At 39.0% G+C, this 17,997-nt stretch overlaps 1 protein-coding gene across 1 annotated transcript in view; it reads left to right on the plus strand.

The window, feature by feature from the left end:
* Positions 1-1,992: 1,992 nt before the first annotated feature.
* Positions 1,993-17,997, plus strand: part of HFM1 (helicase for meiosis 1) — a 48,007-nt gene continuing 32,002 nt past the window's right edge. Inside the window, exons 1-12 of the mRNA XM_088673810.1 lie at positions 1,993-2,054; positions 3,435-3,547; positions 5,043-5,085; positions 7,054-7,313; positions 9,023-9,067; positions 9,672-9,742; positions 12,054-12,186; positions 14,458-14,609; positions 15,234-15,311; positions 15,396-15,557; positions 16,294-16,494; positions 16,594-16,682. Of these exons, the coding sequence (XP_088529936.1) occupies positions 1,993-2,054; positions 3,435-3,547; positions 5,043-5,085; positions 7,054-7,313; positions 9,023-9,067; positions 9,672-9,742; positions 12,054-12,186; positions 14,458-14,609; positions 15,234-15,311; positions 15,396-15,557; positions 16,294-16,494; positions 16,594-16,682 (1,409 nt within the window). The remainder of the gene's footprint in view (positions 2,055-3,434; positions 3,548-5,042; positions 5,086-7,053; positions 7,314-9,022; positions 9,068-9,671; positions 9,743-12,053; positions 12,187-14,457; positions 14,610-15,233; positions 15,312-15,395; positions 15,558-16,293; positions 16,495-16,593; positions 16,683-17,997) is intronic.

Consider the following 17,997-nt stretch of genomic DNA (forward strand, 5'->3'; position numbering starts at 1 on the left):
AACTGTAAGATATTTGGCTTAATAAATATAAGTGCACGCACACACACAGTTGGGTTGACAGCTATGCATGAAGTATCCAAAACGCCATGCAAAACTAGGTAGATATAATACATTATAACAATAGATTCAACATAGCCTGCTGCTATGTGAAACATAACTACAGACTGATTTGAAGGTACTTTGCTTCTAGCTCGATGGAACACCCATATATATCCAGAAGAATGGAGTGCATTTATGACTTAAACTCTGCATGGGACGCAGGTTGCCATATTTTTGGGGGGTGGGGTGGGACAAACTTGTTGGGTTGTTGTTGTTGTTGAGAGGCGTTGATATTATACATGCTTAAAAAGATTGAAATGGGGACAAACAGTTAAAAGCAACCATAAGAGAGGTTGTGTGAAGGAGCACAGGTCTTGCATTTGGGGCAACTGTAAAATTCTGCATTCCACTATCCTGGGCGCTTTAGAAGTGCTCTGTTTAAATTAAGTAGCGTGTAAAGAAAGTTATTTTGGTAGATAATGGAAGAATAAGGTATTTTTCCAGCTAGTAAAATACTCCTAGCTCTCCTGCTAAACGGTTAATTGACAAAATAGTGTAGTAAGTCCCTCTTGTGCCTCCTTTGGGCTTATCTCATCAGCACTCGGCTCAGTTAATACAGTACCTTTGAAGCTATTTGTCTCTCTCACATACAGGCCCCAAATAAATTTTAGCTATGTTCTGGGCATAAGAAACAGAGGTGAAGGAAACATGTTTTTTAGGGCTACCATGCGTCCTAACTTTCCAGGACATGTCCTGAAATTCGCCACCAGAAATGGCACCCTGCATTATTATTATTATTGGGGGGGGGGGTTAAAATAAAAAAACGCCCCCCCCAGCTCCAAAACTCAAAAATTCTTGTAGATTTTACTAAAGAGAAAAAAAGCTCAACAACTTTGATTCCTTTAAAAAAAAACAACCACTCAACAACTTACGGGCGGGGTTTTTTATTCCACGTTTGGAGATACAGCAACCCTACATATTTTGCCTCCTTCCCCTTTGTCTAATAATAAGGGAAAGAACAGCCTCGGCTAAGGAACTTAATTTCCCTCTCTGCTTTTGTGAGGGCATTCCCTCTTTTCTTTGCCTTTGACTCCTGATAAAAGCTCCTTGAAAAGCGGCAATCTTTCTTCCCTCTTCCCTCTAGTAATAAGACAGCCGGCGACGTCCATGTTGTTGGACAACTATCAGTGATTTGGAGTGGCTGGCCTGTTCTCCTCAGCTGTCACTATTTCAGGCTGCTAGCAGAGACTTGAGGAAACAGCTTGAGGGAACATTTGATTTTAACTTTCCCCCATTGGGGTGAGAAGGGAAGGTTGTAGCCTAGGGGCTTCGCTTGGCCAAATATACAGAGCCGGACACAGCCTACAGACATAGACCAGGGTACAAAATGGCCTTTTTAATTCATGGGGGTGCTGCTTTAAGCAGTCCTTCCTTTGGAGCTCGTAAATCCACTTTGGATGGATGGGAGTTGCTTGTCCCACAAGGACAAACATTGTCTCCTTCAGTCAAGAAAAGGGCTGTTTTGCCAAGGAATGAATATATGTGTGTGTGTGAGATGTATGTATGTACACACACACACACACACACACACACACACACCTGTGCAAAGGTGTCTACCTAGTCAGTTGGCGAAATATACGGAATTTCAAAATGGCTGCCTGCCACTCTGTTCTGATTTTGCTCTGAGGTGAAAAAATGACCCCAGGGGGGGGGGGAGTGTCTTTGAATTTAAGGCTTCCTCAGGTGGGAGTTCTAAAGAATATAATATAATAATAAAAATACAATGTTATAAAAACAATAATATCGGGTTGTAAAAGCTGGTATACTTACCTGGCAGGGGAGACACACCTTGATCATGAAAAAGCTGGTATTCCTTTGTCAGTATATTGAAATAATTATAGTTGTCATTGTCTTTTGCAGCTTTTCTGAGAATTCACCTCTTGTCTTAATACAATGACAGACCCTGCCTTTTCTTTGGATAATTTGTTTTTTGAAGGACCAGGTACAAAGCAAAAGTAAGTTTGTCGCAGCTGTCTCCCACAAGTTGTCCATGTGATTTGGCAGTGGTAGAAGTCGAGGGAATGTTTTCTGGCTCTAATATGTTTTCTGTAAAATGAGATGAATGTTTTTTTAAAAATAATAATATTTTTTCTTAATTTTCAGATATTTACACAATATTGTCACAGTTTTGCCAGTTATATTATTTTTTATTAATACGCCACCCTATACCCAGAGGTCTCAGGGTGGTTCACAGAACAAAATCAAAATATAAAACCACAAAATATATAATCAAAATAAAAACAACCCAATAAACCTCCCCCCAAAAAACCACATTTTGAAATAATACAAATTACAATTTAGCCTATATAAATAATTCCAGTTACTTCCAAATTTATACAGTTTGATCAAAGTGGTTTCCTACGCTCCTTGATCCAGTTTTTATATTGCTGCAGTTCATAGTTTTTCTATTAACTCTTGTCTGTCTTCAGATTGTATCAATCTTTTGCTTTTACTAAAGGTTTTTATTTTCAACGAACCATAATAAATAAGCTTCTCCTTTCCTAATTCTCTCAGTCCTCTATATTTCAAAGAATAACAAAACAAAACAAATGCCAGATAATTAAATAAATTGTTATTGTAAAATATTCAAGGCGCTACCTACCTCTATTTTCCAAAGAATATAGTGGTAGGTAGGCCCCTAGGATATTTTACAATAACAATTTATTTAATTATATTGCATTTGTTTTGTTTTGTTTGTTATGTTTATTTCAAAAAAGTTTCTGTAGCAAATGATTATGATAACGTAAGTTAGTTGTGCAAGATAACATAGCAGCAGGACACCTCAGCTTATTAGGAGTCCTAGGGTGATATCAGATGTTTTCCTTTTGCTGACTGAAGGCATCCAGGAGCAAAATGGGGGAAAGGGACACAGTTTTGCCTATTTCTTCTGTTCCCTACAACCCCACCCAAATCTGCTCTAGGGTTGCCATATTTCAAAAAGTAAAAAAGCAGGACACCCCAAAATTCCCACTGGACCTCAATTATGCCTTTGAAATGGCAGCCCTATCCAGAGTAGATTGGGGGGGTTCAGTGGGGAACGAGAATCTAAAAATAATTCTCTCTCTCTCCCCCTGTTTTACTGACTTCTGTCAGAGGAGAGGAAACATTGGCTATCTGCTTTGGTTGTGTCCCAAAGCATACCAAATTCTCATTAAACTGAGGTGGCTTAACAGAAGTCTTACATTTAAAATATAACACGTTTCCCCCCCAAGTGTAATGTTAAAAGGGATAATTTAGAAGTGACACAACAGTCAATATGTTCTCCTGCAGTTTGTCATTAATTTGGTTGGAAACACTTGATGTTTTTTCGCTTCATGTTAATATGTTGGAAACAGATATCTAGAAAATGAAGAGCCAACAGACTGGTATCTTGCACCTGTTCCATCTGCGTTTGAAATTCCACCTACTCAACAGCTACAAATGGAATTGGGAGGGAATAGCCAAAAAGGTAGAATGTTTTGTGATTAGTTTTAATAAGAGGAAGTATGGAATTTAAAAACTTCTGTATTTTTCCATGTATAAGACACCCCCATGTAGAAGACAACCCCTATTTTTTTTTGAACCCATAATCAATATTTTAAAATAGTTAGGGTTGCCAAAATAAAACCATTGTCTCATACACAGAAAAATACGGAAATATTCAATTACTGACTTTAATGGGGGGGCAATGCCTACTTTTACTGAAGTATGTTGAATCATGGGCAAAGTAGACTATATGTGAAAATGCATGACTGTATTTCACACATCTTTTCTTTATATAAAAAAACAGCCATAGTGCTGGGTGCATCATAATGGCTTATCAACCCCAAGTTGCTATTCAACATAGGATGAAAATACCTCCCTCTCAGGTTGCTATTTGCTCCAGTAAGGAAGCTATCCAAAATGTTATCTACAGAGTACTGAAGTACTATGGGGTTGCCTTTGGTTAGGCGCAGCAATGGAGGATTAAAAAGAAGAAAAGAAATTAAAATTTCATTGAAAAAAATCTGTTTTTCTCCCACAACAAAAAAGTTCAGAGCTCTTTGCAACCCTACAAGCAGTATTGTAGGCAATAGGCTTATTAGAGAAAACAAGGCTTACCACAGAGTGCTTAGGTCAACGTGAAGGTGCCATTTTAAAAACAACATAGAAGCAAGAATGCATTTCACTCAGTCACCTCTTAAATTACTTTAAGGTAAGGAACAGATAGCCCCCACCCAAAGGGATTATATATTAAAGTGAATCCCTTTTACTTCCCCTCACAAAAATCTCCTGGACGTATTGGGATGCAATTTGGCAAGTTTAATCCACTTTGAAGGGGATTCTGTATCTCTACATGCCATACACTTCGGCCAAAATGAGGAAAAGCTTCTCCATTATAGTGAATGAGGGAACACAATTCAATTTTATACAGAGTAGCTCTGGAGCTGATGACAGAGTGAAGCAGAGAGAAAACACAGGGTGACTCTGAAACAGATCGGATTTTTTTATTTAAAAACACACCAATATAAGTATAGGCCAAATCTCGGGGCCTGTGCATAACCATAATAAATGAGGGATTTTAAGGATTGTCAAGCAGAGAAAGCACAAGAAAACATTGAGAATAATGGCATGAAATTTATTTTCTTTTATGCATGTTTTGTTGAAGCAACTTCTTGGTAGGCATAATATTCTACATCTATTTTCCCTTTGCAAGTAGCTTGCAACAGAGCAAATGACTTGCCCTCTTTTAAGAGCATTACTAAGGGATAAAATCTTAAATAGTCTACATGATTACTTTGCTATAAATTCTAACAGGCAAAGCCTGTAGGAGTTCAGTTAGTGGAGGCAGGTAAGTTATTTTCAGACCAATAGTCTGGAATTGGTCCCATTGTTCCCCTATGACCCTGATTAATATGAAAACAGAGCTTGTTAACTGTTTTGTAGAAAACCTCTAGAAAATAAACTATTAATTAATTTTCCAGAAGAAGATTGTGATGAAAGTGCCTGCTCAACATTCAGGAAAAGGTAGGCTTTTTAAAGCCAATTATAATAATTCATCAAATATCAGAACCATATTATTTTAGATACATTTGTCAAAGACTCAGTTTTTGATCTTTGAAATGAAAGTGCTTAATAGGGCTCCAGGCAATTGTGTTAATATTCTTTTGAATGTAAGAAAACTGGGATAGTTCCTTTTGGCAGTATTTTAATACAGTAATTAGATTTGCTCTAGGCACAACCCTTTTTTACAAGGATTTAAACACAGGATTTAGTTTATTACTTTAGTTAAGAGGCAGCTGATGTACTACCAAACACACTCTTAAAATTCCATACAAAGACATGGTCCTTGGCAGCTCACAGATATACTAGTTTATTTTTATACTTTAAGCTGTCACAGGACATGCATGTAATCAAACTCCTTTAAGAATCAATCACAGGATAATCATTGCTTTAATAGGAGTGGACTTCACTGCTTGCCAGTCCGTTGCAGCAGACTAGAACTGTACTTTTCAGAAATGCGTCCTGAAAGTTCAGTTAACTCTAAGATATTTTGAGTCTACTTGAAAGCTATCTAGGTGACAATGAATGCTGATTCTCAGCCCATTTCAGAGATGATGCTCCTCTTTTTGGATGTGTAGAATCCAGTGGGTTTTCTTTAATTAATTAATTACCACCAATACTGAAAGTAAGAACTAACAAGCAATGAACTACAAGTAAGCAGCTCTTTGAAAGGGAAAATATTGTTGCACCCTGGCTACGTTTCCATTCTTCTTGAATTATTCCTGTCCAGATGTTTATTTTTATATTTATTTGTACATTCAACTAAAATGCCGCTTAACATAAAACAACTCTATGCAATTTGCAAGAAGAAGTAAAGTCATAAAATCAGGGCAAAAATATAAGAGATACATCAGGGGAACTTTTTATAGCCTGAGGGTTGCCTTCCTTTCTAGGCAATCTTCTAAGGTCCACATGCCAGCAGTGGTAAAGGTAGGCAGAGGTACGAATGCACATCTTTCTTTTGTACAGTTGGCTAGTATCAGCACACACTTGCACACTTCTCTCAACCCTCCGTCCAGACGAACAAGAGCATCATCAGAGCTCAAGTACACATTCCAGAAGGCAAAGACAGGGTTCAAAATAGAGCCATGGATGGATGGGACCTGGGGATAGTTGTGAAGGCTGAAGGTCTTTGTCACTTGGGCCTGGTGTTCCCCATTTCTCAGATACATAGTAAAACACTAAATCACAATACCGATCAGCAAGGCCTGTTTCCATGATGTCATGGTCTTCAGTGAACATATGGGTCGTCTAGGTCAGTATGAGTGAAGGTGCTTTGCTAGGTATCCTGGCATACTGTATCCCAGGCACAGTATACTCTGTGACATACATTGAAATATGCAGGCAAAGCCACTGCATGTTCTTGGCATCAAATGTAAGTGGATTTGATGTTACGCTCAAGCAGGAAAAACAGATGTACAACATTTTCAGAGCAACCTATAAAATTGGAAGACACACATCTTTCCCATACGGCTGATACATCTCACTGCGGCAGAGATGCAAAACGTCCCACTTTGGATGTTACGTTAGAAGTGCAAAGTCCAAAGCCACCGCAAGTCTCTCCTCTTTCAATGTCATTGTTTCTTTTATCAGTACTCAGCTATTTCACTTCCAAAACAACAGTGAACTTATCTTGGAGATCTTGGTCCATGCTGCACCACTAAAGGAAACATGGCCTGCCAGCCCTGTATAATGATCAGCCCGAGGCTGAATTAACCCCTTGTTTCGGTTGCCTGCCAGAGACTGCAAGAATGGGTGTGGGGAAGCTTGGTGGGTCAAAAATTGTGCGAGCCTGTTTCAAGTAATAAATAACAGGTTTGGTTTTCAGCAGGTATTGAAAACAAAGCAATGTAAGCTGTAGTATGTAATTGCTATGTAAGTAGGTTGTAAATGTGTATATTATATGAAAATATCCCTTTGAATTTATTACAGCTTATTTAAACCAACCAATTATACATATGTAAATCCAGGCAACACTGAGAGTACCAATGCCAAGAGAGGAATGGACATGTATTGTAATATTACCAACAACAAAGAAATGAGGAAAGGAGACCCATGGAAAAATAATATGCAGTTAGCTCAAGATTCAGATTTTAATCTGCTTAGTGTAAATGATATTTTTTCTGCTTATGGAAATGGAATCGAAAAAGCACAGTCATTTCCTTCTGTTTCAAAGAATTTTAGGATGGAAGGTAAATTACACATTTTCTCTGTAATTTTTCGCTACAAAGGTATTTACAACACTGGCTTCATGAATATACATTATTCATAGTTATTGCATGAACAAAACTGTAGATGGAGTCAAGAAATACACAACAATCTGCTTGAGTAATATAAAGTAAGGAACACAGTCATATTCATATAGAAGGTCAGAAGCAAAGTAGAAAAAAAAGATGTGAATCACAGAAAGGAACACCTAAGCCAGATAAGACAGAAGTAATTATAATGTGGTGGATTAAATGCATTTCTCAAAGAGCTTAGTGCTCTGCTATTTTTGAGGTCAGCCATGGGAACTGATGAAAAGAAAGCTATGCAGTGTTCTTTCACATCTTCCTCTTCTGCTCCTCCCCATCAAATTTTATCTGCATGTGCTACAGAGAAAAGTTTCTTCAGCATTTCATAAGCAATCCTTCTTCTTTCTTCCCACACTGGGAAGAAAGGCCTATAGGTAATTTGAAGGTAAATGAGGGCAAGATATAAAGTCTGCTACTGCCAAAGAGCAGCGGTAGTCAACATGGTGTCCTCCAGATGAAGTTGGACTACAGTTCCCATCATCTCTGATCATTGACCATGGCCATCTGTCATGGATTTAGCTGAGATTCCTGCATTGCAGGGGGTTGGACCAGATGACTCTTGGGGTCCCGTCCAACTGTAAGATTCTATGATTGACCATGTTGGCTAGGGCTGATGGGATTTGGAATACAAAACCGTCTAGAGGGCCATAGATTCCCCATCTCTGATGTACCAAACCTTATTGCCCCGGCCCTCATTGCTAGTCAAGGGCTTGAACTCTCAGTGCAGTTTGTGCCAAAGTCTCTAAAGACAAGGCACAGGTTACAAGATTTAGCAGATGTAAAAGAGGTACACATACATGGCTAGTGCAAGCTAGGACATGGGTCCAACAAGCAACATGCCCCTGCACCTTCCTTTTGAAGAGACAGATGGGCACAGAACTTAACATGGCAAGTGATCAGAGTCCCAGGACTGGGCACGCAAATGGACACTCCCCATGTGATTTCGGGCACCATAACGTGTTTTTTAGCACTGCAATCTCGCAAGAAACAATGTCCGGCTGAGATCTCACACATTGTTGGGCACCGTGCTGTTGCATGAGAGCACGGCCCCCCCCCCAAAATGGGAAGTCTCAGACAGTTGATGGCATAACTGTCAAGTTTTCCCTTTTCTCGCAAGGAAGCCTATTCAGCATAAGGGAATTTCCCTTTAAAAAAGGGAGAACTTGACAGCTATGGTTGATGGGTATGTGTGGACCACCAATTCGGAACCACTGCTCTAAGTCGTCATTTTGTTGATACATTTGCTGTATTGAAAGATGTACAGAAACACTGTTGTAAAGAAGGGCAATAGAGAATTTTTGTCTGCAGTCCTCAAATAGAGACTGGCTATTTGCTTTCCTTGATAAAGCTTTGGAAGATTACAGCCTTCTACCCTGGCTTCAGACACCTCAACTGGTTTATCTACCTGCAGGATCAGTGTTATGCAACCTTTGCCAACCTGGCTGGGGCTGATGCTGGGCTTGTTTTCAGGGGCGGGGAATTGTAGTCAAAAATATCTGGAGGAAACCAGACTGATGAAATTACATTCTATCCTCAGCATTTTTATTTGCATTTGTTATTAATATTGTTAATGGATGATGATAAAAAAATAAAGTTTCATTCACTAGGAACTACAGAAAAAGACTTGATTTTGAGACCTGTGACTGAAATCCGTATCCTTTTATGCACTACAAATATAAAAGTAACTTCTTGGATGTATATGATGTAAACTATAATGTTTTTAAATATGCTTTAAGAATGTGGCTGGGGGACTCCGATATACTGCAAAAAGAAAGAAAGAAATATAATCGAGGAAACTTATGATTGTAGTAATGGCCATGGTCCATTGAATGAAAAATTAACATATTCATATTTTCTTAATCAACTAGAGTATGAGTATGCGGTTTAGTGGACCAGCAGCATAATACTACCATAGCAGGCTTCAGTAGCACAACCATCATAGCACAACCGTTATTTCGGTTTTCCCAATAATGAATAATGCACAGGGTTGATTAGTAAATCAATATTTTGCATATGTTTTAATTTTTATTTCATTCCACCCCATATCGTTTTTTTCTTATTCTTTTTTTTACATTTCCCCCCAGCTCCAACTTTGTTAGAAATTTTCTATGTAGTTGAAGAACTGCTATTCCTCCATTTAATCATTTTCCAGACAAATGTTTAAAAGTGGGAAGTTTTATTTCAATCTGTATAAAGTACTGTGAAAGTTGTATTCATTACTAACTAAATTGTTTGACTCCTTAATATGACTTTAAGCTGCCCAGTTTAGAAATATTTTCAAAGAATTCCCTTATTTTAATTACATTCAGTCCAAGGCTCTGGATGATGTAAGTATGGATTAGTTTTAACCACACAGGTTTTAATAATTACTTTTACACTTACGGCCATGCATAAAGAAATGTCCACTGCTGATTTCATAAAAGTAGTTCCTGTGACCCACCAAGATTAATGGTGCTTGCCATCAAGTTTGGCAGTCTCCTAGGGCAGGGCAGGGATCTGGTTCCAACCAAAGGATTGGATCCAAAAGTAACTTTGGGAAAGTTACCCACCTATAAAATCACTTGACACCATATGAGTCCAACTTCAGTTTGTGACTGCAAAGGAACATTATAGCCATGGCTTCAACTACAGTGGAGAAATCTTCCTTTGCTTGCAGGCAAAGAAAGAGTTTGGTGTTCACCTAGAGTATGCCCTCCCCATTTGTCCTTTGCAGCAGCCATACCTTGAACTTTCCTGCACCTGGTGTGGCTTATGAAAAATGGCTTGGCAGACTAACCTCCGAGGTCTGGTAAGCCTAATTATCTCAGCAGTTCAGAGGTTCCCCACAACCAGTGGTGACTGATGCCCACTGGGACACACATATGGCAGAAGGCAGGAAGGCCAATAATAGGCAGAGCTAATGACAAGCGGAGCCAAGTAATTCTAGTTTTGACTCAGTCTCCTCCCTGCTGAGGAGGGCAACCCTGAGGCCGAGGCAGAAGCTGCCACAGGCAGTGCTAGCCCCAGACCAATATTAAATGGGAAAATAGGCAGGTAGGGACCTAACTAAAGGCAGCCTCCACTGCTCACCACTTCCTAAGGGCTCGACAAATGTCTTATTCTTGCTGCTTGCCTTGGACCCTAGGGGAAAAGGGAATATCTGCTCAGTTGCCGGATTTTTTGGCTTGATATAATAACAAATATAACATAAACCCTCATGGCTGCAATCCTGTGCAGTTTTATCTGGGAGTAAGCCACATTGAACCCAGTGGGACAAAGTCTGGATAGATATGCATAGGGTTAGATTGCACAATTTCAATCCTGTGCACACTTAAATTGGGAGTAAGCTTCACCAAACACAGTGGGAGTTAATTTCTGAATAAATATATGCACTGCAAGATAAAACAAAGTGCCAAAAGAACATTATAAATGATGGCATTTGTTGAGCACATTACTTAACTAAAATATGTAGGACTGGAGTTTAAAAATCTCTGCCGTGTTCTTAATTTAGGCGATAACTAAAGCATAAACTACAATGGGGTTACTATAAAACAGGTATGGGGAATCCGTTGCCTTCCATATGTTGTTGGACTACATCCCCCATCACCTGTGGCCCCTGGGGCTGATGGGAATTGTAGTTTTCTGGAGGGCCACAGGTTTTCCACCCCTGACATAGAACAAACCTTTTAAAGCTTTTGGCCGTTTTCTGGTAACAAAGTAGTAAATAGATAATAGGTTTATTCTTTATAACATTAGAACTTTGCACAAGTGGATGCTTAAGCTACATATAATTTATGGAAAAAGCAGATCATTAAGAGATGATTTGTTCTGAAATTGATGCTGAAGGACAAATCTTACTGTGTATTTTTAATGATAGACCACTGTCAAGGCCTATCATCTTCTATGTGCACGGCTCCCTCCTGAGACTTGAAAATGGGTTTTGTGTTAGCAACTCTACTGCAGGCTTTGCTACATAATGGCCCTAGCTGTGCCATATATTCTTCATAATTGCTCAGCGGCAGATCACAAGGAAAAACTATTGCTTCCACTTTATCTTTTTTGTCCTTGTGTAAGTATTTGATGCATAAAAAGGTTGTCTTTAAAAAAATTTGAACTTAGCTGTTACGGCATGTTGAATTCTTCAACTTTCAAATTCCAAAGTTGTAACATGGCCTGGGACTTCAAAAGACATATTGGTTTAATTAAAATAATATAGTTTTTCTTGGCAAGTAAAATATGTGTAAACTTGTATAGAAATAATTTAAAATGATTGCCAAGTATTTGCAATATTATTTTTTTATCTAGCATTATGGTACCTGATATTTTCAGAAGGTAAATTTAACATTTGTTTTGTTTTCTGAAAGCAGTTTATATGCTTTGACGTAGACATACCACACTAAATGTTGTCCAATAGCAAAAGTAATAGATTAGAATTCCTTATACCCCAAAACATATTTTAAACACCCCTCATAAATTTTCAAAAATTAAGTTTTACCCCATAAAATGACATGTCCTAGTGACTATATAATTCATGATTTGAGAGTGGGTGCATCAATACATTAATAAATAGTTAATTGTGGGCAAATTATTCCAAACCTACTTGTCAAAATATATGCACCTGATTTTGTGTTTCGCTTACTATTAGTTGTTCTTTTCTAGCTCCTTTACACAGATAGAAATTTTGTGATCTGTGCGCCAACCGGTTCTGGAAAAACTGTGATATTTGAGCTTGCAATTATCAGGTTATTAATCAAAGTGCAAATGCCTTGGTTAAATATTAAAGTTGTATATGGTAAGTATGCCATATGTTTAAGTTAATAATTATTAATTATCAAGAAAAAATGATAACATTATTTTGATATTTACGCATGATCGTTTTGTTGGTGAATATGGACACATGTCCAAACAAAGTTTGTCACATTGCTAAACATGGTTTATTTTTTAATTTACATGACAGTTGTTGAAGTTGTTATTTTAGCCATCCTTCCTAACTGGAATTCTTAAATTTTCATCCGATGTCAAGACAAGGATGTGGTCCAAACAGGCATAGGCGTTGCAGGCATAGTTGGAGGCAGGTCACAGCCCAGTTTCTCAGAAGGCAGGAATGTATGATGGCAGAGGTGTTATTAGGACTGGGCCAGCAGTCCTGCCCTAGGGAAGACAGAGGGCAAAGCAGGGCAAAAGCAAGGCAATGCAGTAGGAATCCGCTGCTACTACTCATAGTGACAAGTTGCTCTGCCAAACTCTGAGATCAGAGCTGTCTTGTAGCTGACAATTTCCACAGCCTAGGTGGCAGTCTTGTAGTCAGCCAGGTTTGCAGCAGAGGGAGGTCAGTCATGCAGGAGGTAAAGTACCAGGCTTTGTTGGATGCCCAAGTTCAAAACACTGCCCCAGTACCCTTAAGCCCTGCATCTGTTTACAAAACACAGGTTTCCCAGTAAAACATGTAGTTCTGCCTTCAGAAAGCAAAGGCAAGCCCATTTCATTCATTCATTCATTCATTCATTCATTCATTCATTCATTCATTCATTGCATTTAAATCCCACCCTTTTCTCTATCCAAAGGAATAAAACATGCTGATTCTAACAGTTTGTAATAATATTATTACACCCCACCCCAATCTCCATGAGCGGTGAGAGATTCTAGGAAAGTTCCAGGTGCTTACCCAGGGTCTGTGTTTCCTTTTGGGCAATGAGGTACAGTAGAGACTGTGGTGTCTTTAAGATATATGGTTTATTTACACATATATACAACCTGAGTCAGATGGTGGGAAATCCCAGCATTAAACTGATACACAGGATCTCTTACCTCTCCCATAGGTGCCGCAGGCTGGGATGTAAAGACAGAGAGATCTGCCATGCTCCCTCTCTTTGATGCAGTTGGCCACTGTCAGCCCACATCACATTCTGACCCACTCCTTCCTCCTTGTCACTGCTAACCCAGTTAAACTATTTCCCTCCAGCCTATGTCATCCGAACGTGAAATCCTAAACCCTTCTTGTCTCTTGGAGGGCCCCCCTCATTGTCTAGTACCTCAATGCCTTCTTAATGGCTTCCTTCATGGGTCAATGACAGGCCCTCACCACCCTTTGTTCCTCCAATGGCCCACACTCAACTAGCTCTGCCAAGCTGGCCTGCCTCGGTAGCATAAGCTTAACCCAGAGAGCTTTCCATGTTTGGCATAGTTTAGTCCAGGCATCCCCAAACCTCGGCCCTCCAGATGTTTGGGACTACAATTCCCATCATCCCTGACCACTGATCCTGTTAGCTAGGGATCATGGGAGTTGTAGGCCAAAACATCTGGAGGGCCGCAGTTTGGGGATGTCTGGTTTAGTCAAACCTTGAATTATGGGGGACTTACACCCACAAACTCTGACACCACCCGGAAACTATAACATTATAAATGCTTTTGTTGCCGCCTGGAGCTTTATCCACCTATACTGGACACAGGTAAGGTGGAAAGCTATTTAGAAGTGTTGGATTTATAATAAAATTAATATGACTCACCCATATGTTGTTGCTTACATAAGTAAAATTGCAATTTTCAAAAGCTAGGGGGGAAATTCATCTAGTTCTAGGATCAACTCAAATAGGTACAGGAATGAATAAAGATCTTGACTTGTAGGAAAAGAGGGGGAAAGATGGGGAAGAAGAAGAAGAAGAAGAAGAAGAAGAAGAAGAAGAAGAAGAAGAAGAAGAAGAAGAAGAAGAAGAAGAAGAGTAGTTTGGATTTGATATTCCGCTTTATCACTACCCGAAGGAGTCTTAAAGCGGCTAACAATCTCCTTTCCCCTCCTCCCCCACAACAGACACCCTGTGAGGTGGGTGGGGCTGAGAGACTTCAGAGAAGTGTGACTAGCCCAAGGTCACCCAGCAGCTGCATGTGGAGGAGCGGAGACGCGAACACGGTTCCCCAGATTACGAGTCTACCGCTCTTAACCACTACACCACACTAGCACTGGGGAGAGTTAGTTTCACTCAGAAATCTTATCAGTGTAGGCAATGTGTTTGGTGACCTGTTTATTCATGTCTTCTTTTCTCCAACTACTCTGTATTGTTTTTAGTGGCTCCAATAAAAGCTCTCTGCAGTCAGCGTTTTGATGACTGGAAAGAAAAATTTGGACCCATTGGACTTGTCTGTAAGGAACTAACAGGAGATACGGCAATGGATGACTTGTTTGAAATACAACATGCGCACATTATTTTGACTACACCAGTAGGTTCCACAGTCCAATTAATTGCGTTTGAATTTTTAAAAATGTAGATACTTAACTAGACGTAAAAAATTATTTTGTACGCATGCTGTTGTTTGTGTGTAAACATTTTCCATCTGTTTCTGATGCTAGGAAATGACTGGAAAACTTCAGAATCACTTGGATTTTTTTTTTTAGTTTTATCAAGCAGTTTGATTAATTTATAGTTTATCAAAATGTATTATGTTTGTTTTGTGTGGCATTGTATGAGAAACCTTTATTCCTATGCCAAATTTCGTGTGCTCTGATAGTATCATTTATACAATAATTCATTTTAAAAACTTAGGAAGGAGAATTAAATTGCATACTTTATTGGATCACGGTGAAAGATTTACTGCTTGGGGGGTTGATCTACACCATTTCTAACATAAAAATGTCCTTAGCTTGGAACAAGGACCTACCAGAGTAGTCTTTTACTTCAGCATTGTATAGATTGATAATAGCATTCTTTTCATAAGAATAGCAATATACATCACCAAATACTACTCTCAGAAAATCTCATTAAAAGTTAACGGAGGAATGATAGTGGAGGACTGCACCATTAATATGAATAATCATTATTATTATTTTGTTTCTTTTTCTACTAGGAAAAATGGGATAGCATGACTAGAAAGTGGCGAGATAACTCTTTAGTTCAACTAGTGAGATTGATCCTCATTGATGAGGTAAAGTAATAAAAAAAATTTTAAAATGCAAGTGATTGAAAGCAGGGCATTGTACTTCATATACAATTGTGTTTAACTCAATAGGTGCATATTGTGAAAGATGAGAGCCGTGGTGCTACTCTTGAAGTTGTTGTCAGTCGGATGAAAACTATTCAGTCTTGTCTTTCACGTGGCTTCGAGAATCCTGACTCAGTACTCCTCATGAGGTTTGTGGCAGTTTCTGCCACAATCCCAAATGCAGATGATGTAAGCAAAGTTAATAACATTTTATTTCTAGGATTCAGAATGCTGAGGTGTCTCCCCCCCCCATTCAGCTACACACACACAGAGAGAGAGAGAGAGAGAGAGAGAGAGAGTACAAAATGAGATAAGCACCGTCATTTGTCCACGGACCCACAACAAACTTAAATAAGCTAGGGTTGCCATATTTCAAAAAGTAAAAACCAGGACACTCCAAAAGTTGTTGACCTCCCCCCCCCCCCCCGAATCTATTGATTGCTCACACCTCACTGCTAGAGTACATACCTTGCATTCTGCTGGTCTTAGTTTCAATCCCTGGCATTTCCAGTTAAAGTATGGATGGGTAAGCTGTGACACTCTGCTTGTTTTGGACTACAATTCCCATCAGTCTGGGATATGTTCATGAAATATACCCCCACCACCACAATGTAGTACTAGACAGTGCTGAGTAAATAACATCCCTCCTTTGATCATAACGTATAACAAGCCCTCTCTCACAGAGGGAAATGTCTGCCCTATCCACGGGAACCCTTTGTCAGTATTATGTGGTCTAAAGTACAGTAGTATTCTATGGCAATTATATTCATAACAGAGAAGAGCACATTGAATAACCAACACAGTATTTGTGTCAGTAGAACTTCCATGACTTAAACAGCTCTGCTTGAGCAAGTACGTTCAGGATTTCAGCCCAAGGCATTATTTTCCAGCTTCAAGCCTAACATGCTCTCTTTTCTCTTTAAAGATTGCAGAATGGCTTTCAGATGGCAAGGGGCCTGCTGTATGTCTGAAAATAGATGAAAGACACCGACCAGTGAAGCTTCGCAAAATCGTGCTTGGATTCCCCTCCAGTAGCAACCAAACGGAATTCAAATTTGACTTAACACTTAACTACAAAGTAGCTAGTGTTATTCAAACGTATTCTGAACAAAAGCCAACCCTTGTGGTATATATTGTGCCTTTCCCTTGTGATTGTAATGTTCTCGTGTATATTCTAACATTATTAGTATAAACAATGGGTTTTTATGGGTTTTCTTATTTACAGTTCTGTGCCACAAGGAAAGGAGTACAGCAGGCGGCTTCTGTCCTAGCAAAAGATGCTAAATTTATTATGAGTCTTGAACAGAAACAAAGGTATCTTTTTATAAGACAAGCTTGCTTTTAATATCTATCTCTTTATATTCAATCACATATGTAGCAAAGTTGTGGAAATCTATCCAATTTATAATGATCTGTTTATAAAATCAGTAGACCCAGGATTTGTAGCTTATAGGCTCTTATGGTGAAGAGATAATGAAACCTACCCCAATATGCCATTTGTCACTAAAAGTGACTTTGCTAAGGATACTTTTCATTTATCATGTGTTTCAAGTGGCTGTTTGGAGAATATGAGTACATATGTGTACAGTAATGCATGCACTTGCCATTGATGTTTGCTCTAGGCACTTTCCCCTTAAATATCTGGAGTAGATTTTTCATCTATGATCTGCATAGGGCAGTGTCCATATGTATCTATTGACATACCCATGACAGGAATGTAGATACCAAGTACAGTTTTTGCCCAGTCTCCACAAAATTGTCCTATAGATGCCCTGTAAAAGTCCACATCAATAAACTGTTATTCTGATCAGAAAACTGTGTTCTGTAAAGCCACCATTTTTGCTCCCTTACCCCATTTCACCTAACTTTTGTACATCCAATGTTCATGCAGCCTGAGACTGGAAATCTGTCTGGATTTCAGTGTGAAAGCAAATACAGTCTACAGGTAGGGCTGTACAGATTTCTAGACATCCCAGTTTATGACACACGTGTACATCTAGATATGTCTCCGCTTCTAGCACAATTCCAAATCCAGGAACGAAATCTGGGCACAGAAGCCAAATGAATATATGTTTTATAAAGTATTTTAGGCAGCACCTAAAAAAACAAACCTGGGTGATAGACCTGGCATTGAAATGATACAAGATCTGATATTTATTATTATTATTATTATTATTATTATTATTAATAAATTAGTTAGTTGCTTTATCTTGCCCAAAGCAACCCAAAGCAACTTACAACCAACCAACCAACCAGCTGTAGGGATCTGTATGTTCAACTTCCTTCTCAGCCATAATGTGGGGCCCTGGGTATGCCACTATCTTTTAGCCTCCGCTGCTTATAGGGTTGTCATCAGGATAAATTAAGCCACCCAGCCCTGCCTACTGGAGCTCCTTGAGAGAAGAGTGGTAGTAAAGATAGTTGAAAACTAAGCTGAAATATATTTGGCAGGCGAAATGGTATAACTCTCAGATTAGCCTTTGATATAGAGCAGCCCCAATGCTGGATGAAACTTAGTAGGAAGTTGAAGATTTTCGCATGAAGAATTATGATGCATCTTTATTGAAGCAGGTGTACTGACAACACATCAGGTATTAGGCTGCTGTAATCTATTTTGACTTGAAGCCTA

This window comes from Zootoca vivipara, chromosome 7 (genome assembly GCF_965207765.1).
Source record: "Zootoca vivipara chromosome 7, rZooViv2.hap1.1, whole genome shotgun sequence".
Lineage (NCBI taxonomy): Eukaryota > Metazoa > Chordata > Lepidosauria > Squamata > Lacertidae > Zootoca > Zootoca vivipara.